The following is a 22,775-nucleotide window of genomic DNA, read 5'->3' as shown; positions in this document are numbered from 1 at the left end:
ACCGGCCTATCGATTCTCCAGGAACGATGAAAAGAAGAAAAAGAGTGAATACTTTGAGAAGCGACGAGCGAAGGAATCTTCAGAGCTGGGCTGTTGAATGTCTTCCAGGCAGCATGAGGTATGATAACTTATATACAGCATATATCACGGTGGAGTATTCCGTCTGGCACCTGTCAAGCAAGTCTCCGTAGCAAGAGCCGCCGGCCTTACCTGTGCACAGAGTCAAGAATGCATGATGGCGCCCCCTGGATGAGGGTCCAAGCAACATCAAGTGCTGTTGCTGTGGAGCCTCACGATGGTGGTGAGGAGCCGCTAACCTCGTGAGCAACGGAGCCATAGTCCTGAATAGGTGTGATTGGCCAATTCCTACCAATAAGTGGGTAATTGGGATGAGACATGGGCAATGATTGGAGACACCCCTTGCTTCACCACACCTTTTATCCAGCCTCGCTGGCCGGACGTAGTGTTGAATGCATACCGAAGGATCGCGCGTAGAAGGACTTCTTTGTCCACGTCGCGAGTTCGCTTCAGCTCGATATCGTGCGCTTCGCCTAGAGGAAGCGCGCGTTCTACAGAGAATAAGAGGACAGTATTGTCCTGCAAAATTCTTTGATGTAACATGACGTTGTGTACCAGCTACAAAGCGATTGTTATTCTCTCTGGCGTTTGTTCCGGGTCATGCCGCGCGCGTATTGCATACAAAAGACTCGACGTCATTATACCAGGCACAAAGGAGCATGTTTGACCGCCAGATATTATCCAGGACTTTGCCCGGATGTTCCACAGAAACTGGTGTTGTGATACCTGGTGGCTTGCGCAGGATGTTGATCTTCACCCGCAGACATGCCTCGGCTCACGCCTGACCGGTCTATGGAGACACGCTATACGTATCACTACTTTGCTCTCTTGTTGAAAAGACGTCAAGAGAGGATTATGACATGAATTAACGTGATCCACTTAGACTCCTCTACTGTCCTAAGAATGTCCGCGAGAGTACCCTGGCATGGGTAGGCGATTTTCCGACTTGCATCAAAGAGCTCACGGGCAATAACAAGGCTATACCAGGAGACTTTTACAGGACATATCCATAACATTGTTCAGTCCTGCGGTTATTATCTCCCTGATTTTGGTACTGAGACGGGTTCGACTTTACCCGCAGTTACACTCGTGGTTCACAGACGTTGCGTGTCTCAGGTGACCCGATTCTGCCTGAGACGAACCAACTCCGACAATCAGCCACGTTGAGAGTATCAGAACGTCAGACGGCAATTGTGGTTGCATCATTGCGAGATTAAGTCGTGACTTTCAATGGGCCTGCATCCTGCTCTGTTTCTTTCTTGAACGCATTATTCAATTGTCCTCTACTTGTTGCCTAGTTCAACATCCGGTACGCATCCTCACAGCATTATCACACATCCTGCAGATCATAATAGCCTCGATTGTCGGGGTGAATCGAAAACACACAGTTCTCACTCCGCACGCCGCACTTGAATCACCAAATTTTCACGTTGTTGCATCCTCCGCCCCTCGGCATATACCTGCTCAAGGCCCACATATACGCGAAACAATCCGCTTCCAGTCAGTCAACGCACATCAATCGAACCACTTGTGCATTAACAATCTACAGCAATTCCCTATTGGGTACCATAACGAAGTCATGGCTAAGACTAAGACAATTGTCATCTCACAGCCAATGGACGCGCGACATGTCGGTGGCGTCAATGTTATGGGTAGTGGGAGCTCAAGCCTTGACAACTACTTCAGTCACAATGAAGCTGAACCGAATGAACGGTCGCCGCCTGGCCCTGACGGCGCCAAGTTAGAAACACGCGGCCGTTCAGATACCGTACCGGTTAACACACGACGACCAGGCCTGTCGTGGAAGGAGAGTTTCTCTAGATTGAGACAAAAGTCTTTCTCTCCTCACTCAAGATCACGTCGTGGAAGCGAGGAGAGGCATCTGCCAGAAAGTCAAGTGAACAGCCAAGTGGAAAGGTCTGATGGCAGTCCTACTCCTCTAAGGACTCAGCGTAGCACAACACGACTAGGACAGAGCATCGGATTGGAAAGCGACTCAGACAATTCCACCTCAGTATCAAAAAATCGTACATTCCAACCAGAGCTCGCATCGGCCCGTCCTACCACAGCCTCGTCAATCTACTCAACCGCCACCAATCTTGAACCATACAACGCAATAACCACATCTCAAAGAAAGATTGCTTGGAACGAGCAACATCTCCCACCTCCTGGAGAGCGCAAGATATCCGAGGCAAGCATCCGACCACCCCAGCCATGGGCCAAACCCAAACGCACAGACTCGGGTACTGCCATTGACTTTACAAATGTGCCTGTAGAGGAGCGTCCGATTCCCTTTCAGGAGATCATGGCTATCCCGAGTCTATCGGAACGCTTGGCCATGTACAAGAAGACGCGCGACTACTGGGCGACTGCAGATCATGGATTGGGAGAATGGGTCGAGCGAGCTGCGGCGCCAAAGACGATTGCTGCATAGATTCTGGAGGGGTCTGGGAACTAGGCAGATTGTGGTTCACTACTTGATGTTGTGAACTAATCTCAGGACTTTGCTTTCATCATGCATGGTTAGGTGGGATTGGGGATATTTGATTGTTTGGCAGCTTCATGGGCGCTGGCACCCATGGGTTCTACTCGTGCATTGACGGCGTTATACAATCTCACTCATGTTGACTGAGAGACCTGGCTGTATGATAAGGCGTATAAAAGTCTACTAATACCTTGGAACGAAATGAGCTACACATAACTACGAATAATGTTTGATTAATTTTATAAGAATTGCAATGATTGAAAGCACACGTGGACAACAGGATGAGTGACAGAAAATCAAATGATTTTGTGCTTGCGTTGATATTGAAAATGTTATGATATAACCAGAGACGCAACGACTCCAGAAGAAATTTCACAGACAGGTCTGCCAGTGACCATATATTCTCCAGATATCATACTGACAAATCTATCCACAAACACACCAACCCCCACTCAGAGACAAAGTGCGTCAGCCATCCAAACAAAACCAAACGACATCAAATCATCGTTTCAACCCCGCTACCCAAGACATTTCAAACACAAGGCAACAAAACACTGTTTCCCGTCTCAGTCCTAAGGATTCAGTACCTGAAAGAGATACGAACAAAAAACAAATCTCAAAACACATATACTTATACCGAACAATCACCACCACCACCAAACAAGCAAATACTCTACCCCACAATCCAACCCCAGAGGCTAAATATCTCCGTTAAAAATAAAAATAAAAACCCTGGCACAAAGACACACTACATTGTACAGGAGAGGGGAAAGGGTAATTCTTACACAGAAATAAGAAACTCACCAAACCCCAAACACACCAACCAACCAACCCGAAACACACCCTGAAAAAAAACCCCATGTGCTACATCCACCTCTACACATGTTCCTCTCCACCCCCACAACCATGCGCGCACGTGCTGGAAATCCAGTATACACATTGCGACCACGCCATCACGCACAGCCTAGCGCCGCCACTATGTCCGCAGGGGACGCAGCGTAGACGTGTACGCAGTGGAGCGACGTGTGCGAGATGTAGTGCGAGGAAGGGGAGTTTGAGTTTAGGACCTGTGGGCTGTGGAGGGGGAGAATGACGAGGGGAGATGTGCGAAGGTGTGATGAAAGTAAATGAACGAATTTTAAACGATTCACAAGTAAACGATTTTCACTGAGAAGGAAAGGCAAAAAAAAAGGAAGGAAGACTAGAATAAACTTACTAAGCTAAAGACGTGAAAGATGTGAGAGATTTGGTCGTCTTATCTACATACATTGTTTCGTTGGGGTGGGGGGTAATACAAAGAATCAAGGAAGGGGAGGGGAGGCTAGGGACAGAGTAGAAAACAATAATTATGGATTAAGAAAAAAAAAACCCCCCCCACTCCTTTCTTCTTCATATCCTTTCCAGCATATCCATCCACGTTGCACCCCAAAAAATACTGGAAAAAAAACCGCCCATATGTTCGACTTTCAAAAAAAAAGTTAAAGACATATGGACACGATATTTCCCATCAATTCAATTCTCCCCCCCATTTCTTCTGTGAAATAAAAAAAACTAGTATTTCTTTGGCCATTTACTTCGTTCTTCTTGAGTTGTTGTTGTTGTTGTTGTTCCTGCATTAAGTCGTACCGTGTGCCGTCGTATCCAAAAATAAAAATATTGGGCTCGTGATGATGATGAAAGTTACTTACATGAGGGGGATCAGAAAAAGAGTTCACATCAAACATGAAAGAAGAAGGAAGTCCAACCAGCAAGCAAGCAAGTCAGACCAGTCGACGACGCAAACTAGGCAGTGTCCTGTTGCTGTTGCTGCTGAGGTGGCGTCTGACCAAAGAGACCACCAAACCAACTGGTTCTGTTGGCAGCTTTGCGCGCCTTCATAGCCTCTTCTTCGTTCTGGACCAGGCGCAGCGGTTGCATACCCTTGCCTGTCATGACCCTAGTGCTGGTCTCACTGCGCACGAGCTGACGCGGCGGGCTAGGTGTGTCAACGTGACTGGCCGACGAAGACTCGGTGCGAGCATCCACCTCCTTGTCCTCTGGGATAGGGCCTTGACCAGATGGGACTCTGGAAACGGGGTTGCTGGACCCTGGCCCACTGTTGACTGGTAGGCCAAAAAAGGAGTTGCGGGGCGAGACCACACCGGGCGAAGCCGGGTTGGACGCTCCGGGGCGGTACATGTTGTTAACAATACCAGCGGCGCCAGGAACATCGGACGTTGATCGGCGATGGCTGCCGCTTGGGTGGCGACTTGATGCAGAGCGCGTAAGGGGAATGCTGGGTGCTGTGGCTGGGTCTTCGTGTGCACTCTGCTGGGTTGGTGGCGGACCCATGGTGCCACTGAGGGGCCGAGGCTTGTTCTTGTTACCCATGGCCACGGACTTGGCGCGCTGGAGGAAGCCTTGGGGCTGCTCATTCTCCTGAGGTGGGGGAGGTGGAAGCTCCTTATTTTTGTCGGGGCCTCCTTGTTCGTTGTCGGCGTCGTTGCCAAGGACAGACTCAAAGCCTTGGTGGGTGAGTAGGCGGCCAATGATCTTGTTGATGTAGAGAGTGAGGGCCTGGTTTTGGGCCTTCATGCTGTTGAGCTCTGTCTCGAGCTTGCGAACAACTTCCGCGTCGCCCTCTTCTGCCGATTGAAGCTCGTCAGCCAGGCTTGTTGAAGGGCCGCTGCGAGATGGAGCGCGGTCGTCGGCACTGGAAGCCTCTCGCAAGAAATCGCCGCGGCTCAAATCTCCGTTAAGGGTCTTCTCACCCAGCAGAAGCTGGAAGCTCTCATTGTCCTCCATGAGCCTTGCGTTGGTCATGCGCGTCTCCAGCAGTTGCTTCTCGAGCTCGCGCAGACGACCGCCACCAGCGTTCTCTACTTCAAGCATCTTTACCTGGTACTCTGCGAGCTCTAGGCGCAGATCTTCAATGATCTTGTCTTTCTGGTTGATGAGCTTCGAGTTGCTGCGCGAGTTGCTGCGCTGCACCGAGTTGGGTGGTGCGAAAGAAGCGACATTCTCGAGGTTCTGCGAAGAGTTGTTGCGCGAAGACGCATTGCGGAAACTCGCTGCAACCAAGTCAGTATTTGCACATGATCACACCGTGGTGTTGACGGCAAATGGTTACTACTTACACGTACGTGATAGGTGCTGCTCACCCTCGCCCTCAGGCTCAGCAGTGGGCATGTTCTTGGTAGCCATGGTCTCCTTGAGTCGCTGAATAGTGCCCTGCAATTCTTCCTGTCGTGCCTGTGTCTCCTCCTTTTCCTTCATCGCCTGGGCACGCTCGGCTTCGTAGATGGCCTCGAATTCGCGGTGCTGGCGGGTGAGCTCGCGCTTTTCGTTCTCTAGCGCCTCGACCTTTTCTTCCTCCTCGTGTGCGCGCTCCTCGAGCTTGGCCTGCTCTGCGAGCGCCTCGTCCAGCCGAGCAGTCAGGACCTCGATCTGCTTCTGGCGCTCTTCTGCCTCGCCCTCTACCTTTTGCAGGCGCTCCTTGAGATCTTGAAGCAGGGCGGCCTGCTCATCTCGGGCCTCGTCAGCATCGGCCTGCGACGCATTGCTCAGGTTCGAGGGGGTAGCAGGCTTCTTGACGGCAGCGCGTGCAGAGACTGGGGCGCCGGTGGTGCCTCCACGAACAGATTTTGTGCGCGAGACTGCGCTGGCGCCATTGGTAGTCGGGGTGGAGGAGCGGGCAGGCGTGCGGCTTGCAGCCCCTGGTGAAGCTGACGACGTCTTGGCAGCGGCGTCGCGACGAGACGTGCTCGTGGCAGGCGGCTTGCTTGCTGCTGCTGTTGACATGACGTGTTTGTGCGTATGTATATATATGTGTGTGTATCTTGTCTTTGTAGGGTACAAAGGCGGTGTTGGCAACGTCGCTCAAAGAAGCGGCGAGATGGGCAAGACGGCCAATTATTGAGCGACCAGCGAGCTAGGCCGCGCCGAATGTGTAATGTGGTGGTGTGCGAGCCGGCTGCAGGGCTGAAACGTACGGGGAATTTGGGGGTGTAACTCGCAGTGTTTGCAAAGAAGACAAGACGTCGAGTAAGGAGTTCGACAGCGTTGTATCAGCACACACACGGGGTTGCGCCGGTAGAGTAGTAATAGGTAGCCATAATCTCGGCCTGCCGTGTTCTCCCCTGCCCTTCCCTGCATTAGCTGCCAAGCCCCGCCCACTCTGACCAGCCGTAGACCAGGAAACCAAACCCCCATGGCCTGCACTGTGCCCTGAGCCACGCGTGAGCACCACCCAGCCAGACTCCCAGATGCTGTCTGACCTTTTTGGTTTGTGTGTGTGTGTGCGTGTGCGCGTGTGTTTGCCCAGCCCCCCAGCACACGCACTGCATCGCCGCGTCCTGCAAACTCCCTGTTCGCCGTTTCGCCGTTGACGTCGTGAGCGGCAGCACGCCGTGTGGAGAACGTGGAGAACGTGGCGAGGCGTGGCAGACACCCGAGCTCCCTCTTCCAGTACTGACATCCCGACTATCTTCTCTGGGCCGCTTGCCATGTGACATACCCTCGGCCACGGTGTGAAATTACTCGTCGTGGGTCCCATTGAGCAGTCCAGAACATGGACACTCATTACTTTGGTAGACCGCTCTTGTCATGGCCCAACATTAATCCCTCGGGCCCACCTCGCACACATGCGCGCGCACAACATCACCTTCTTTTGCGCTCACACGCTTGACTGGCGGAAAACAAGCAATCATGGCACATTTCACAGACCCTGCTGGCCCAATTTCTCAAGTAATAGTAGCAGACTAACACCAAATTGCATTTGTCACTAACGGACCGATCTAAACTTCAACAAACCTATCCACCTGGTATTAAACCAAAGTACTCATCACAAGAATCTAAAAAAAAACCCTCTATATACAAACTGCCGAAAACGACTCACTACTTAGTTGTCCAATGGGTACCTGTCGAGGAACTTGAAAGTGCGCAGACCCTCAGTGACCTTGGTAACAACTGCGGCCACATCGCTGGCAGAGTCGAAGCTGTAAACACCAGGGGTGCCAGCCTCAACACCAGCAGCAGACAGAGTCGAGTTGCTGGCTCCGAGAACACCAACGGGCTTACCAAACTGGTAACCGGTCTGGAGGATCTCAAGAGGGCGGCCAGCAGGGTACAAGGTGGAACGGGCCTTGGAAGCCGTGGAGTTGGAGTTGGCGAGGCTGCCCGCGGGGGCGAAGAGGGCCGAAGCGCTACCATCAACAATGATGGCATCGAAGTTAACGGCCGAAGTAGCAGAGTAGGTCTGGTCAATGCCCTCGCCAAGGTGCTCGGCAACTACCGTCAGGCTAACCTTCTTGTCCTTGAGCGCGGCCTTGAGAGCCTTGCCCTTGTCGCCAGTAGATGCTGCAGAGGTGAGGTATCCAACCTTCAAGCCCTCAATCTTGAGCAGGGGCTCGCCAGCTGGGTTGACACCAATGGTCTTGTTGTTGTGGTAGAACTTGTCATCAGGTGCGGGCGCAGTCATGCCAAGAGCAGTAGCAACGCGGGTAGCAATGTCGTGGCTAATACGGTTGAGCTGGATCAAGACATTCTGCTTGACAACCTCGCTCTTGAGGTGCGAAGTCTCAAATCGGATGGCGTTAATGACAAACTGCTGCTCGACGGGGGTCAGGGAGTTGTAGAACAGGCGAGGCTGCGACCAGTTGTCGGCAAAGGTGCTGGAGACGGTGCGGACAAGGTTTCCGCTGACAGATCGAGAGGGTGCAGTGAAGAATCCACGACCTTCGGCCTGGTTGGCTTGCTTGGGGTAACCGCCGTTCAAGGTGTTGGGCGAGTAGGCGGCAGTGTTGAGAGGAATGTACATTTGGCCGGCACCATCACGCTCGTTGTTGTGGACGGGAACACGGGGCTGGTTGATAGGGATCTGCTCAAAGTTGGGACCACCGTTACGGTTCAGCTGAGTGTCCAAGTACGAGAACATGCGTCCCTGAAGGAGCGGGTCGTCGGAAACATCAATACCGCGGACAAGATGACCGGGTTGGAACTAGGGACACATAAGTAAGCAACTAGAAATCCCCGTAAAGATAGCACTAGAACATACCATAATCTGCTCAGTCTCGGCAAAGTAGTTGCGAGGGTTGCGGTTCAAGGTCAACTTTCCAAGAGGAGTGAAAGGAACAATGTCCTCGGGAACAATCTTGGTGGGGTCGAGAACGTCGAATCCGAATCGAAGTTGGTCAGACTCCTCCATGACTTGAGCCTCAAACTGAACACCAGAATGTTAGCAATTATCGCCTTTGAGTAGGCTAGGGGTACGCACGATCCATTCTGGGTAGTAACCGCTCTCGATGCTCTCGAAGAGATCCTGTCGGTGCATATCTGCGTTCATTCCGGCAGTGGTTTGAGCCTCTTCCCACAGCAGGGAGGCCTTGCCCTGAAGAGATCGGAAGCGGAACTTGACGAGCTTGGACTTGCCGTCATCGCGAACAAAGCGGAAGGTGTGGACACCCCTAGACAAATGAGTTAGTATATTGTTCATCTAAACATGAGAGAAGTTGTTCTTACCAGCCATCGGTATGCCTGTAGGAACGAATGGTACCGCTGCGAGAAAGAAATAACTTGTCAGTGGTAGTCCTGGTTAAACATTCTACATGTCCACTCACTGTCCACTCATAGCCCACAGGAGGGTGTGCATAGTGCTAGGCTGCTGACTGAAAAAGTCCCATGCCGAATCGTGGGCCGTTGCTGCCTGAGGAATCTCACTGTCTGGCTTGGGCTTGACAGCATGGATGAGGTCAGGAAACTTGATGGCATCCTGGATAAAGAAAACAGGAACGTTGTTGCCGACAATATCTAGAGATTGTTAATACCGCACATGTGTGTCGTCAATGTGGTGCTTACCAAAGTTGCCCTCGTCGGTGTAGAACCTAACGGCAAAGCCGTGAACATCTCGGGCAGTATCGGCGGAGCCACGGCTTCCCGCAACAGTAGAGAATCGAATGAACACTGGCGTTTCCTTCTCAGAATTGGCAAGGAACGAGGCTCCGGTAATGTTAGACCAGTCACCAAATGACTTGAATGTTCCGTGAGCACCGGCACCACGGGCGTGCACGGCCCGCTCAGGAACACGCTCGTGATCTAAACATATCGGTTAGTAAATCGTCAGATACGGAGATTTTTAGTGCTCTTACCAAAGCTCATGATTTTCCGGCGGAGAATTTGATCTTCGAGCAGTGATGGACCTCGCTCACCAGCCGAGAGGCTCTCTTGGTCCGGTTGGGGCCCTCCTACAGGACTGGTGAGGTAGGCTTTGCTGTCGTCAATCTCATACTGCTTCATGAAGTCATCGGTTGACATGGCAGTGGCACCATCGCGTCGGGCGATTGGTTGATCACCCATCAAGGGGCAACCAGCGTGAGCGACATGGCAAATAGCAGCAAATGCTGTCAAAACGTTAGACCGGACCATCTTGAAAGTTGCTTGGGGCGACGTGAGATGATCTGGAAGAGAAGATGGCGTTGTCCCTTTATACCGCCTCCGGGATCTCATCGTCAGCCAAAAAGCATCGGACGGTTAACCCGAGCTTCAACGTCGTGCTAGTTTAGATCCTGGCAACCGGCAGTCCTGAATGACCGAATAACATGATGGCAATTTCCCCAGATGAATGTGGTCATCTGTGCTAGCAGATCCCGAGCTGGTGGATAGGTTTACTACTGGTAGGACGTGTACTCACAATAGGTCTGGGGTAAGGATTAGCATTATCGGACCTCTGAGTGGACTGAGTTTATGCTACATGTGTGTAAGTATGTAACTGACACGCATCTGTTACCTTAATTAGGCATAGGGTCGGCCATGAAACTAGCACGAGAGATGGCGATTGTTGATGATCCCTGGGTCTAGGAGAGATAACGTTTTTGTTTTCTGCATGTACACTGTGCTTGCCACGCATGCGGAGACCTTTCACAAAACGCACACTGGGATATTTCCTTTTTTTGCTCAACACACGGCTGGAGGCCCCGCGCCTCTGGACGGAAACATCGAATCAGCGCAGTGTGATATGAAAGCAGTTGCAACGCCAAGGGTGTGTGCTGATCATGTCACCGTGCCTCGAGGCCAAGCAAATAGTGGAACTGGATCCTGGCTTACAAAGTTTACTAAAAGCGATGCGTTCGAGAAGCTGGTTGCGAGGTCGCTAAGCCTTAGCGGTGGGCATTGCAGTACTGCACAACTCTAACGCCGGGCAAACCTTGCGGTTCACATACATATGTTGAGCGATTTGGCGAAGCGCAATATTGTTCTTTGGAATTGAGACGACTTGATTGCATGACGCGGCCGCCGGCTCGGTTGAGGTATCGGCATGTGGAATGTCCATCCATGTACCGCGTCCAGAGGACAGAAAAAAAGTACTTACCGCTGCTGACCAAAAGCCTAGGGCCAGATGCTTCAAGAGTGGCATGGTTTTGCATGTAGACGAGGGACGTGTTGATCCTGGTCATCTCATCGACTAGGATGGGCATGTATTGGCAATGTATAGAATGTTCCTTACCCCATTGATGCCTCGAAACAAATAGAGGTCTTGGAGAAGATACCAAGAAAGATGAGCCTGTACGCCGGAGTAACGGGCACGAGAAGTCCGCACAGATGGGCAAGTGTCGTATGGCATGGTATAGATGAATATGCAGCCGAAATCAGGGCCGCAGCATGCAGCCTTGCCGCACGTAGGTTGGGCTTGGCGTTTATAGTGACGGGTGCGCTCCACTCTGCTCATTGGCGGACCAGGGTTGTTGCATGCACGTTGGCTTTCCGCTTGTGGACGCGGCACAGTGCTCGGTAAACACAAAAGGCTTTATTTGTTCTGTTAACACCTACTCGTTTAGGCTGCCGTGGTAAGAGTACACCAGGTAAGAGCGGGATTTCCTTAGCCCAGCGCGGAATTTTATGCCCCCCCCTAGCCCCCCTGGAGGCGACAACGGCCTAGGGCGCTTGCGGGAGCGCAGTAAGTGAAGCGATTGGCCCGTCTAAAGAAACGCCGGCTCGGAGTTGTGGCTGCAGTCAAATGGCACCTTGTACTTATGGATCGGACCGTTCGACATCAGGTGACATGAAGGAGCACCAGCAGCGGCCTCATAGTTTGCATAACAGTGCCTACCAGGTTCTGTGGGGGGCGTTTGTCCTGTGTATATTGTGCGCTGACAAGACCAGTCTACCTGATACCTTACAGGTTCGTATCTCGACTCATGGATTCTGCGTATCTTAGTAAGTACTTACATGGCAGAAACACGCTCCATTTTACTGGCCCTCCGCTGGATTGCGACCGAGATTATGAGTTACGCAATTGCCGTATCTCGCCGTACGCAGGGCCTCGACTACCCCAGAATTCGCGGTCGCAAATATATCGTGCTGTCACTCGAGTACGACCGGCACTTGGAGCGGCACCCGTGGCCCGACCGGGATAGCCGTTCATATCATGGCGCCATGGCCGTCAGTGCTTTCGACTTTGCTTTACAGCTTTTCGCGTCAACTGCCGTGTGCTACTTGTCCGGCTGCTTACTTACACCTCGACATCCAGCCATGTAACTATGTAGGTATGCATGTACTTATGTGCCTTGCGCACCAAACTTTGCTGCGCGCCTCCGCGGACGGTGTGCCCGATGGATAGACGGCAAGCAAGACGCTTCGGTTTATGCCTGCAGTGTTATCAGAAAGTCCAAGACTGATATTTCTTGCCGCCCATAGCCTGCGACCTATAGCCATCAGAGGCGGATCACTCGGCACCCAAAGGAAGCGGCGACAGGCTGTGCGTGTAACCTGCGCGCCTTCCGCTTGACACGACTATGACATCACCGTGTCTGGCGCGACTTCCCCAATCTCCCCCCCACCAGACCCAAGCTCATGCAGTAATTCACTCCCCACCAGCACCCCCATTGCAGTATCCTCGCATCTCAACCTGCCCTGGACGCCTCATACAAGCTGTTGCTCCGCAGTATCACTCCGTAATTTGTTCTGTCCCCGGTCAAGCCTGCTTGGGCAACTTGCCTACTTTCTTGCGGCATCAGCACAACCTAGCAGTTTAAACGTATCCAGAAGATAACTGTACACATACGCCACGCCATCTACCTGTTGTTTAGTGAAACTCTGACACCATGTAAGTCCGGCCTCTTGGCTTAATTTCGCATTGCATCTCTACAATTCCAAAAATAGAGCATCTGCCACTGATTGCTCCTCGGAATCTGTTATGCAAGAGAGTGCCTTGCCAAGGGCAAAGTTTCAGCAGGATTGCATGCCAACAATCAACCCTTGTTGCCTTCTTAATTTCGTGTTTTACAGCCGTGGCTAACCACCATGTTCTGTTCAGGAATCGATCGCTCTCAGTACGCTCCAAGAAGGGTAGCGGCAGCGGCGAGAAGTCCGCCCCCAAGCACCGCTTTACCATGGCATCTCTCCGGGGCACGCAACAGCCAGAGCTTTCGAAGAAGCTGTTCAAGATCATCAAGACCGAAAATCATGCCATTGCGGCTCATGAGGCTGCTGGGCGCGAACGAATCAGTATCGCTCAGCAGCTGTCTGAATGGGGTGAGGCTACGGGGGACGAGACTATTTCGGATATTTCCGACAAACTTGGAGTATTGCTTGCGGAAATTGGGGAACAGGAGGATGTCTTCGCACAATCGTTAGAGGATTACCGTAGTATCCTCAAGCAGATCCGCAATACCGAGAGTTCAGTGCAGCCCAGCCGAGACCACAAGGCCAAGGCATGTTCTAGCGTTCTCGTTGGCTCGCAATGTTCTAATCAGCTTTCTAGGTATCTGATGAAATCGCAAAGCTGAAGTACAAGGAACCACAGAGTACCAAAATAGTTCAGCTCGAACAGGAGCTTGTCCGTGCAGAGGCCCAGAGTTTGGTGGCCGAAGCACAGCTCAACAATATTGTATGGCGATTCCTTTGCAACAAATACCTCTTGCTGACTCTTGCAGACCCGTCAAAAGTTCAAGGAGGCTTATGACCTCCACTTTGCAGCCACCATTGAGCGGGCAGAGAAGCAGATAATCCTGGCGAAGCACGCTCGTCGTCTCTTGAACTTGGTCGATGATACTCCAATAGTACCAGGAGATGCACACCCCGCATTTGCTGAGGGAGAAACAGCGCGTCAGGTTCTGAATGACGCTGAGGACGATCTCCGCCGCTACCAGTTAGAGGTTGAACCCATCCACTCGAATGCAGGCAACCTCGGAATAGGTGCGATGCCAGGAACTGCGGCGGCGGGAGCCTTTGTTCCAGAGTCTGCCACCAATGAGGGTACAACGAGGAGCGAGAGTCCAGTTGGTGTGCAGTACGACAAAGCTGGATCGGCTGCTTATCCACTGGAAGAAGCAGACAGGGTCAGCGCTCAGCATCAGCAGACTCCTAGACAAGAAGTTGCTAACGTGGCTTAATCATGGAGGACGGCTGTGTGCGAAAGTCTTAATGTTTTAATGAGTAATAACGATCTGATGTTTTAGTCAAATGTGTCTCCTACCATCGTCGTTAAGTCCGTTCTCGTGTCGACACGTATTTAGAAGTGAGGTCTGTGTTGCCTGGAATAATGTAAGGGTGTCTCAGAGTAACAGGAAAATTTTTGGCTAAGTGGATGCCTGACGGTTAAGAAAAGAGTGTTCCACACTTTGTCCCACCTAGTAGTATATCGTGGTATACACGGGTCTGTGCACATTTTGGTGGGGGTCCCTTAGCGCGGAATGTGCCGTTCCCCAAGAAGACACATCGAGCTATAACCTCACCTCTAAATTCACGCCCAAGTCCGCCAGTCCTGCCATTCTTCCACCCCCAACCCGCACCTCTTCCGATTTCAAACTCCCGCTGACGTTCGACATGGCGGACCGCAAGAAGAGAGACCGCTATGCAGCAGGAACGGGATACCAATTCGGTGCGAATACACAAGAGGCCGCAGCCGCAGCCCCCCCTCCAGTAGCACCAGGCTATGGTGCGCCCGCGCCCATGTACGGGGCACCATCACCAGGATATGGTGCACCTGCTGCTGCGCCTGGATATGGTGCACCGTCTCCCGGATATGGAGCGCCTGCACCATATGGACAGCCTGCGCCTCAAGACCCAAATGCCCTCAACCAGCAGTTTGGACAGATGAACTTGGGTCCAGGACAGGTAGCCCCTCAAGCCCAGCAACCCACAGCAGCTACTCAGCAGAATCAACTGTTTCCCTCGGATCTCATTGCTCAGCCCTTCCACGTCTCAGAGCTGTATAACCCTCCTCCACCGATCAACCTACCAGCCAACGCTGCGGCCACGCCCTCCGAGTTTGCGAACGAATCGAGCAAGTATGTGCGGTGTACGCTCAACACTATCCCCACAAACCACAACCTACTCAAGAAGAGCAAATTGCCCTTTGCTTTGGTCATAAGCCCGTACGCTAGTCTACACGATTCTGAAGATCCGATACCCGTAGTGCAGGACCAAATCATCAGCCGTTGTCGACGATGCCGTGCCTACATCAACCCATTTGTTTCATTCCTAGACCATGGCCATAGGTGGAGGTGCAACATGTGCAACCTGACAAACGACGTTCCACAGGCATTCGACTGGGACGCGGCGCAGCAAAAGAGCGTGGATCGCTGGCAGCGACCCGAGCTGAACTATGCCGTCACGGAGTTTGTTGCGCCACAGGAATACATGGTTCGCCCGCCTCAGCCATTGTGTTACTACATCATTCTGGACTGTACCCAGGCTGCAGTCAACAACGGTCTTCTTGCAGTCGTCTCGAGAGTAATCAAGGAGGCTCTTGGCCGGATACCCAATGCCGATGGTAGAACACGCATCGGCTTCATGGCAGTTGACAATGGCCTCCACTTTTTTGGAATCCCTCCGGACAACAGCGAGTCCAATGAGCCCCAACAGCTGGTTGTGTCAGATCTTGACGAGCCCTACCTACCCATGCCTTCAGATCTCCTTGTGAGCCTTAGCCAATGTCGCAATAACATTGAAACTTTCCTGGACCGCCTTCCTGCCATGTTCCAGAACACACACGTTCCTGGGTTCGCTCTGGGATCAGCTCTCCGGTCGGCGCACAAGCTCATCTCTCCGCTTGGAGGAAAGCTTACCGTCATTGCCGCATCTCTGCCCAATGTTGGCCACGCCGCTCTGAGTCCACGAGAAGACAAGTCGCTGTTGGGCACGGGTAAGGAAGGCAGCCTCCTACAGCCAGCCAACAACTGGTACAAGTCCTTCGCCGTGGAATGCTCAAAGAACCAAGTATCGGTGGATATGTTCCTCTTTTCGTCGGCGTATCAGGATGTTGCTACGCTCAGTAACCTTCCTCGATTTACGGCAGGCCAGACGTACTTTTACCCTGGATGGAATGCGGCAAGACAGGAAGATGTCGTCAAGATTGCGACGGAGCTTGCTGATTACCTATCTGCTGAGATTGGTCTTGAGGCTGTGCTCCGTGTGCGTGCTACGACTGGATTGAGGATGTCTGCCTTTTACGGAAACTTCTTTAACCGCTCTTCGGATCTGTGTGCTTTCCCAGCCTACCCGAGAGACCAGGCTGTGGTAATTGAAGTTGCGATTGACGAAACGATTTCAAGACCATTTGCCTGTCTCCAGGCGGCGGTGCTGCACACGACTTCGGGTGGCCAGCGGCGCATTCGAGTTTTGACACTTGCGGTACCGACGACGGAGAATCTGGCGACGGTGTATGCGTCGGCAGATGCGCAGGCAATCACGACGTATTTCAGCCACAAGGCGGTTGAGCGAGCGCTGTCGAGTGGTCTGGATGCGGCACGAGATGCGCTGCAGGCAAAGATGATTGAGATTTTGTCAACCTACAGGAAAGAGCTGGCAGGAGGCAGCATGGGCGGTGGTGGTCTGCAATTGCCTCAGAACCTCCGCGCTCTCCCCATCCTATTCCTGGGTCTGATCAAGAATGTTGGTCTTCGTAAGAGCGCCCAAATTCCAAGTGATCTCCGATCAGCAGCGCTGGATCTCTTGTCGACCTTGCCGCTGCGCCTGCTTGTGCAGTACATTTACCCGAGTTTCTACTCTCTGCACGTAAGTCTTTGTCCAAGATCAAGCAGTAAGTCGTTCGGTTAACATGATTTAGGACATGCCGGATGATGCTGGTGTGCCGGAGCCTACGACTGGGCAGATTACGATGCCACCTCAATTGAACTTGTCGAGCGGATTGATTGTGTCGTATGGTCTATACCTCATCGATGACGGAGTCAACCAGTTCCTGTAGGTGATGTGCTAGTGAGAAGGTGGTGCAGAAGAGCTAACGTGAGTAGGTGGATTGGGCGCGATGCTGTCCCGGCACTGTTGGCGGATGTGTTTGGTGTTGAAGACCGTACACAGTTGAAGCAAGGCAAAGCATCACTGCCTATTCTTGACAATGAATACTCTGAGCGAGTGCGAGCAGGTAAGTCAGGGTTGTGGGAAGGAGATTGGGGATGGAATGTTCTAACGTGGAGCAGTGGTGGAGAAGTCGAGAGATCACAAGTCCAAGGGCGTAGGGTCTATTACGCTGCCTACGCTCTACATTGTCAAGGAGGACGGAGAGCCGAGCCTGAAGCTGTGGGCGCAAACATTGCTTGTGGAAGACCGAGCCGACCAGGGCGAGAGTCTTGTTCAATGGATAAGCAAGCTCCGAGAAAAGGTAGGACAGTGATTGTGTGCATGTGTGTATGTTTGTGTGCAAGGACTGTGCTAACGTATTTTTGTGCTCAGGTTGTTCAGTAAGCACGTATGGGTTAGATGTACGCTCTTGTATTGTATGGCGAAGTGGAAGGAAGGGGATTGGCATGGTGGAGTTGGGGTGGGATAGAAAGGGGATAGGCAACGAGTGTATGAGTTGAAGAATAAAGCAGTGTGATAGCAGCTTGGCCACGGATGATGCATGTGCTTTGCAGTGGGGCATTTGGGGGGGGGGGAGTAGAGGCAAAAAAACAAGTGGCGTGGATGATTTGGAAGCGATAAATGCATTAGAAGACGAGTGTGCAAGGCGAGTAGTTTTTTTTGTTTACACTTTGTACGGCGTGTGCTTGTGTAGTGTAGTGTAGTGTAGCGTAGCGTAGCGTAGGGGGAGACGTAGTGCAGACAGGGACGGAGGGGGATGGGTTGCGTCACATGGCGGGGTAGTGGTGGGTGGGAGAGGGAAGGTGGAGTGGGCAAGACTAGCGTGTGGGCGGTAGCGGTAGCGGTAGCGGTAGCAGTAAGTAAAGTAAGTAGTAGCGAGTAATGGGGCGGCGTGCGAGGATTGCCCCTCAACACCAAGCGTGGGCCATGCAGCATGCCACCGCCGCTGGCGCCAGCTGGCTTGGCCTGTTTCACGCATCCAGGCGAGTCCCTACCGGCGCACAAGGACTAAGTATCATGGGTTTTCGACGACAAATGCGCGCCACGCGAGTCGAGTTTGTGCTGCAGGACCAGAGTATGACTTGCTTACGCCTACAGGCACTTTTGTCCCGGCCTGCATACGTAAGTAGTATGTGTGTACACATTGCACGTGCAGATACACACACCCACATACATGTATGTATACTATACTTGTCTATACAAACATGTTTCGCCCATATGTGCGAGTGGCAATGGGGATTGGCAACGTGTCAATAGCAATATTGTGTGTGTGTGTGTGTGCATGGGGTTTGGATGGGATTCTGGGGGCCTGTAAGTAAGTCTGGTGGCTTGGGTGGAGTGTGGCAGGGGAGGCGGGGGGGTTAGAGGCAAGAGGGCAAGAGGGCAAGAGGGGGAGGAGAAAAAAAAAGTATGGTACAGACGATGGTGAAGAGGCGCAGATGACCATGGCCCTTGCGATCTAAAGGAATCGTCCCGCGTACGTCCGCAGTGTTAGTTAGGGCCAGGTAGGGTAGGGTTATGAGCCAGTGGCCGAGCCAGTTGGGGCCTTGGTCCTTAGCCCTGTCAGCATGCTGCAAAAGGCGTCGACAGAGCATCCATCGCCCACCGCCTCGACAGCCAGGCTCATGAGGTGACGAGGCCGCCTTACCCGCCTGTTTTTTTTTGGCCAGCAGCACCAGCAATACCAGCAGCAGTGGTAAGGAGCAGAAGCATCGACCTCGACTACGATCACGACCACAACCATAACCACAGCCACAACCACGAAGGGCACCGGGCATCGGGTCGCTGTGGTACGAGGCGACACGGCCAGTCGGTGATCGAGTCGCTCAAGTCCGGCAGAGCGACGGATGCTAGTCGTTCGCTTCGGCAAGGTACAAAGGTACAACACTTTTTTGTGTGGATCTGCTCTCGAGTCCCCCCCTTGCATCAGCCTCGCATGCACGTCGAACCCAAGTGCAACTGCTTCGCCGCCGCACGGGCAAGCTCACCACGGGCTGCTGGGACCGACAGACGACGGCGGTACAGCGTGGCCAGCCAACGGGCCATGTCTAGTCGAGGTGCAGACATGGTGACACGTGAAAAAGGGCGTGTCGCGGCGTGCAGAGTCGGAGTCGGATGTGCAGCACTTGTTCGCACGCCTGGCTTACTCTGCCTGCTCGTCGTCTACACTAGAGTGAGCGTAGTATGACTGCGGGCTGCAAGTCTGACGGGCGGACACGACGGGGGCCTGGACGGCTTGCATGCCATAGGCGGGCTTCAGGGATCTGCAGACCAGATGGTCCTTGTCGCCGCTGGCTCACTAATTGCTGCTGTAAGTAAGTAAACCCCAGCCCAGGTGCTTGCTGCTGCTGCTGCTGCTGGGCCAGGCCAGGCCTGCTAGCATGCCGTCCGTCCTGTGCCTTACTCTCTCCATACTTACTCGCTCTTGCTTGCTACCTACTTTACTTGCCTTACTTACTACTTACTGCTACTACTACTACTACTACTACTACCGGCCTTCCCAGCCAACCCCTCCGACCATCTAGCCGCGACGCAATCGTGACTTTGTCTCGAATCCCGCTCTCCTGCATTTCCCCCCACCCCACCACACCATCACCCCCCTCCGAGCATTCTGCTGGCTGCGCCTGCTCATCATCCCCACTCCCAGCCCTTCCTATTGCTGTCCGTCTTCTGCGGCTCCCGTGCCTGTGTGTGTGCGCTGCGACCCGGTCCCCGTCGACGAGGGGCTGTTACTAGTAGCTGTACCCTCCCCGCCACCTGAGGCATCCGACCACGCGCCTTATCACACTCACCACCCACCCAAACTCCGAGCATCCGTGCTTGCTCAACCTCCACCACACGCCTGGTCCGTCCACCCTCGACCCGTCCATAACAAATCCACGCCGCGACCCACTATATCCTGTTAACCACACTTGTGCACCGCCGTTTCTTTGTCTTCGCTCGCTGGAGGCAGCGCCCGGATGTTGTTGCAACGCCGCTCTTCATTCGTCATCATCCCGTTTCAGCCTTCTGCCGCCCGCTTCAGGAACGCCCGGCACTGTTCCTCTGATCGCGCCGCTCAAAGCGTCCTGCTTGCGTCCTGCCTTCTGCGCTTACGTTAACCTTGCACTCTGCCCCCCATCGCCTGCGCCCGTCGTAAGCGTCTTCTCATTGTGCACATCGCGACGTAACACGCGCCCCGTTCCTGTAGACGTGCGCACCGCACATTGCACCACACGCGACAAGAGGAGGATAGTTCAGGCTGCTAAGCCACCATCTTCTCCACCATGTCTAGCTTTCAAGCAGTCAACACTACCCTGCCGGTCCCGGAGCCGCCACAAGGGCGTCCAGGCGACGAGACAACTCCCACAACACCCCGCCCAAATAACAGGTTCTTTGCAGACCCAAAGCCCGCGGAAGATGTCCGGGCAGAAGATCCGGCCGCAAAGACACCCACACGCAATACATTTGCAGGACTTGCTGGCCAGCGCCCACTGCCATCGTCTCCCTTTACCCCCGCCCGCGAATTGAGCGAAACACCGTCAGCTTCGAACAAGAGCGAGCAGAGTAGAGAAGATGCACAGAAAGCCACACAACAAGACGTACAGATGGGCGACGGCGACGATGACAAGGACGGATCCGACAACGAGAGCGTCACAAGCGACTCAAACCGGCCGTCCAAGAAGAAGAAGGGACAGCGCTTCTTCTGCACAGACTTCCCGCCCTGCAACTTGAGCTTCACCCGGAGCGAACATTTGGCACGGCACATTCGGTACGTGCTCTGCTGTTCGACTTGTCTTACTTTCCTAACGTGCTTCTCAGTAAACATACGGGTGAACGGCCCTTCCAATGCCACTGCTCCAGACGCTTCTCTCGTCTCGACAATCTGCGGCAACATGCACAAACTGTCCATGTAAATGAAGACATCCCGTCCGAATCCCTCGCCGCAACAGGCACGAGGTTTCAACGCCAAATACGAACTGACCGCGTACGCCCACCTGGGAACCGCTCTCGTGCAAATACACTGGGCAGCACAGGCGGACACAGTCGTGGCCACAGCAGGAATTTGTCAGCTTCCAGCATCACATCCACCATGTCAAGTGTGAGCGTAGCCCAATCACCAGATATTCGCCGCAGACCCCCACCTCTCGCCATGGCTAGTGATGGTGGTGCGAGTGCCAGAGCACGCCTGTCGCTCAACACGGCAAGTGCATATGATCCGCCTATGATGGGCAGTCCTGGGCCTGTTGAATATGACACACCCTCTAATGCACCTACAACGCCTACATCTGCTACCTTCTCCGCAGCCACTGGTAGCCCTGCTCACTTTGGATCAACTATGCAATCTCCTGCCACAAGCACTTCAAGACCAGTATCCTGGGCTGGACCACCGCCACCAGGACGTCGACAGTCTGTTTCGTCCAATGCAAACCCAAACCCCTTTGCTGGCCCTCCTGGACAAGGCCCTCCCACCTATATCACACCTCTGCAATCGACAGCCCCTCCTACATATTCCATACAAAGCAGCGCATACGCTAGTCCTACCGTCTCCAACTTCTCCGAGTCCAAAGGCGACTCTAACGCCGATGCAGACTGGAGGCGACGAACTTGGCACCCGGGAACCTATTCTGGCCCTCGGCCAGCGACGAGTGGATTGGGCTATCACCAAACACCTGATGCTCCACGACCATTGTACACCTCGCAGCCTGCTGCCTCACAGACTACCAGACTTCCGGGCATTGAGAGCTTTGATCATGCTCCGCCTCCGCCAACACTACCTCGACGTCAGCCAAGTCCGATGCAGGTGGATGCTCCTGGTCGCCCATTGACATACCATGCACCAAGGGAACCCCCGCCAAATCGGGGCCATCACAAGCGAACAAGCATTTCATGGGAGATCGATCGACTGAACATCGCCGGCCCGGGTTCGCAAAGAGAGCAATGGTCGCAACAGTATCCCGGCAGTGCAGGCCGGACAAGTACCGCAAGGCCAACGACAGCCCCGCACGGTTACTTCAGTCGACAGCCGGCCAACCTTCAGCCTATCCAGATCCCGTCAATAAACTCGTCACCACGGACGTCCCAGGAGCAGCCCGAGACTCCACGAAAGAGCAAACGACAAGCTTGGTACAATGGGCCCATGAGTCAACCACAGCGGGCAATGCAGCGCACATCACCTGAGGATTCTAGCAGTAGTGAGGGAGTGCCGACGCCAGGGACCATGATCGACTACCACCCCGCTATTGTCCATAGCAACGGGTACGTGGAGGCGCCAGTTGTTGTTGAAGATCACAAGTCCACGCCCGCGACATCCATCATGGAAAGGCCCCATCCTTTACACTCACAGCCACATCAGCACTACCATAGCCACAGTCTTTCGAGTTCTAGCTCAGGCTATCATCCACAGCGTGAGCCTTCCGAGCGGGGACCCGTGACGTTCGGTCCATCGCCCGCCCAGCCGAACAACAATAACAACAGCAACAACGACATGAGGCGACTGGAAGCGCTCGTTGCCGTGGCTACAGGGGAACAGCAAGCTGTGGAGCACCGACACTGAAAGTTTACAGTAGATTGATTTCGGCAAATTCACCTTGTTCTTTTGCCTCTAGTTGCTATTTGTCACGTCACAGACATCTACATCCACCCAAACCCTTTTTTTTCAGGGCCAAGACAACGTCGCCGTCATGATCATGATGATCTCCCCGCCAGATAACGCTTACGATGTTTTAACGACCAAACGCAAAAAGAAAAAGATAACATGACGAATCTCTCTCTCTCTACCTACCTACCTATCTATCTTTCTTCATGATTGAAACGTTCAAATCTTTTACATGACATGAGGAAGTTCACGGCCTTGCTCCCATATAGCATTTCTACTGCAAACTAACGTTTATCTCTCCTCATCCTCCTCTTTCTCTCTCTATTTTCCGGGTGTTTT

At 53.2% G+C, this 22,775-nt stretch overlaps 8 protein-coding genes across 8 annotated transcripts; 5 read left to right on the top strand and 3 right to left on the bottom strand.

The window, feature by feature from the left end:
- Window positions 1-641: 641 nt before the first annotated feature.
- COCVIDRAFT_101257 (hypothetical protein) lies at window positions 642-863 on the top strand (the record flags this gene model as incomplete). The annotated part of the gene is made up of 1 exon (XM_014700376.1): window positions 642-863. A coding segment is annotated over one exon (222 nt), but the record flags the coding sequence as incomplete, so codon positions are not given.
- A 794-nt stretch (window positions 864-1,657) lies between these two features.
- COCVIDRAFT_38423 (hypothetical protein) lies at window positions 1,658-2,512 on the top strand (the record flags this gene model as incomplete). The annotated part of the gene is made up of 1 exon (XM_014700375.1): window positions 1,658-2,512. The coding sequence occupies one exon, from the start codon at window positions 1,658-1,660 to the stop codon at window positions 2,510-2,512; it is 855 nt and encodes a 284-aa protein (XP_014555861.1).
- A 1,833-nt stretch (window positions 2,513-4,345) lies between these two features.
- On the bottom strand, window positions 4,346-6,343 carry COCVIDRAFT_101322 (hypothetical protein; the record flags this gene model as incomplete). Its single annotated transcript, XM_014700374.1, has 2 exons — window positions 4,346-5,613; window positions 5,680-6,343. The coding sequence occupies 2 exons, from the start codon at window positions 6,341-6,343 to the stop codon at window positions 4,346-4,348; spliced, it is 1,932 nt and encodes a 643-aa protein (XP_014555860.1).
- Window positions 6,344-7,442: 1,099 nt separating this feature from the next.
- COCVIDRAFT_101357 (hypothetical protein) lies at window positions 7,443-9,964 on the bottom strand (the record flags this gene model as incomplete). The annotated part of the gene is made up of 7 exons (XM_014700373.1): window positions 7,443-8,540; window positions 8,598-8,762; window positions 8,817-9,006; window positions 9,062-9,097; window positions 9,160-9,349; window positions 9,398-9,634; window positions 9,688-9,964. The coding sequence occupies 7 exons, from the start codon at window positions 9,962-9,964 to the stop codon at window positions 7,443-7,445; spliced, it is 2,193 nt and encodes a 730-aa protein (XP_014555859.1).
- Window positions 9,965-12,927: 2,963 nt separating this feature from the next.
- Window positions 12,928-13,929, top strand: COCVIDRAFT_38420 (hypothetical protein; the record flags this gene model as incomplete). Its single annotated transcript, XM_014700372.1, has 3 exons — window positions 12,928-13,248; window positions 13,299-13,424; window positions 13,471-13,929. 3 exons carry the CDS (start codon window positions 12,928-12,930, stop codon window positions 13,927-13,929), a joined length of 906 nt encoding a protein of 301 aa, XP_014555858.1.
- Window positions 13,930-14,362: 433 nt separating this feature from the next.
- On the top strand, window positions 14,363-17,171 carry COCVIDRAFT_101170 (hypothetical protein; the record flags this gene model as incomplete). Its single annotated transcript, XM_014700371.1, has 4 exons — window positions 14,363-16,555; window positions 16,608-16,741; window positions 16,792-16,922; window positions 16,975-17,171. The coding sequence occupies 4 exons, from the start codon at window positions 14,363-14,365 to the stop codon at window positions 17,169-17,171; spliced, it is 2,655 nt and encodes an 884-aa protein (XP_014555857.1).
- A 351-nt stretch (window positions 17,172-17,522) lies between these two features.
- COCVIDRAFT_16626 (hypothetical protein) lies at window positions 17,523-19,728 on the bottom strand (the record flags this gene model as incomplete). Its single annotated transcript, XM_014700346.1, has 8 exons — window positions 17,523-17,849; window positions 17,949-17,972; window positions 18,280-18,411; window positions 18,465-18,719; window positions 19,006-19,026; window positions 19,159-19,290; window positions 19,324-19,584; window positions 19,651-19,728. 8 exons carry the CDS (start codon window positions 19,726-19,728, stop codon window positions 17,523-17,525), a joined length of 1,230 nt encoding a protein of 409 aa, XP_014555832.1.
- A 396-nt stretch (window positions 19,729-20,124) lies between these two features.
- Window positions 20,125-22,394, top strand: COCVIDRAFT_101237 (hypothetical protein; the record flags this gene model as incomplete). Its single annotated transcript, XM_014700370.1, has 2 exons — window positions 20,125-20,609; window positions 20,660-22,394. 2 exons carry the CDS (start codon window positions 20,125-20,127, stop codon window positions 22,392-22,394), a joined length of 2,220 nt encoding a protein of 739 aa, XP_014555856.1.
- Window positions 22,395-22,775: the final 381 nt, after the last annotated feature.

The sequence above is a fragment of the Bipolaris victoriae genome (genome assembly GCF_000527765.1).
Source record: "Bipolaris victoriae FI3 unplaced genomic scaffold scaffold_50, whole genome shotgun sequence".
Lineage (NCBI taxonomy): Eukaryota > Fungi > Ascomycota > Dothideomycetes > Pleosporales > Pleosporaceae > Bipolaris > Bipolaris victoriae.
The sequence above is the reverse complement of the archived record's forward strand: the minus strand, read 5'-3'. Positions and strand labels throughout refer to the sequence as shown.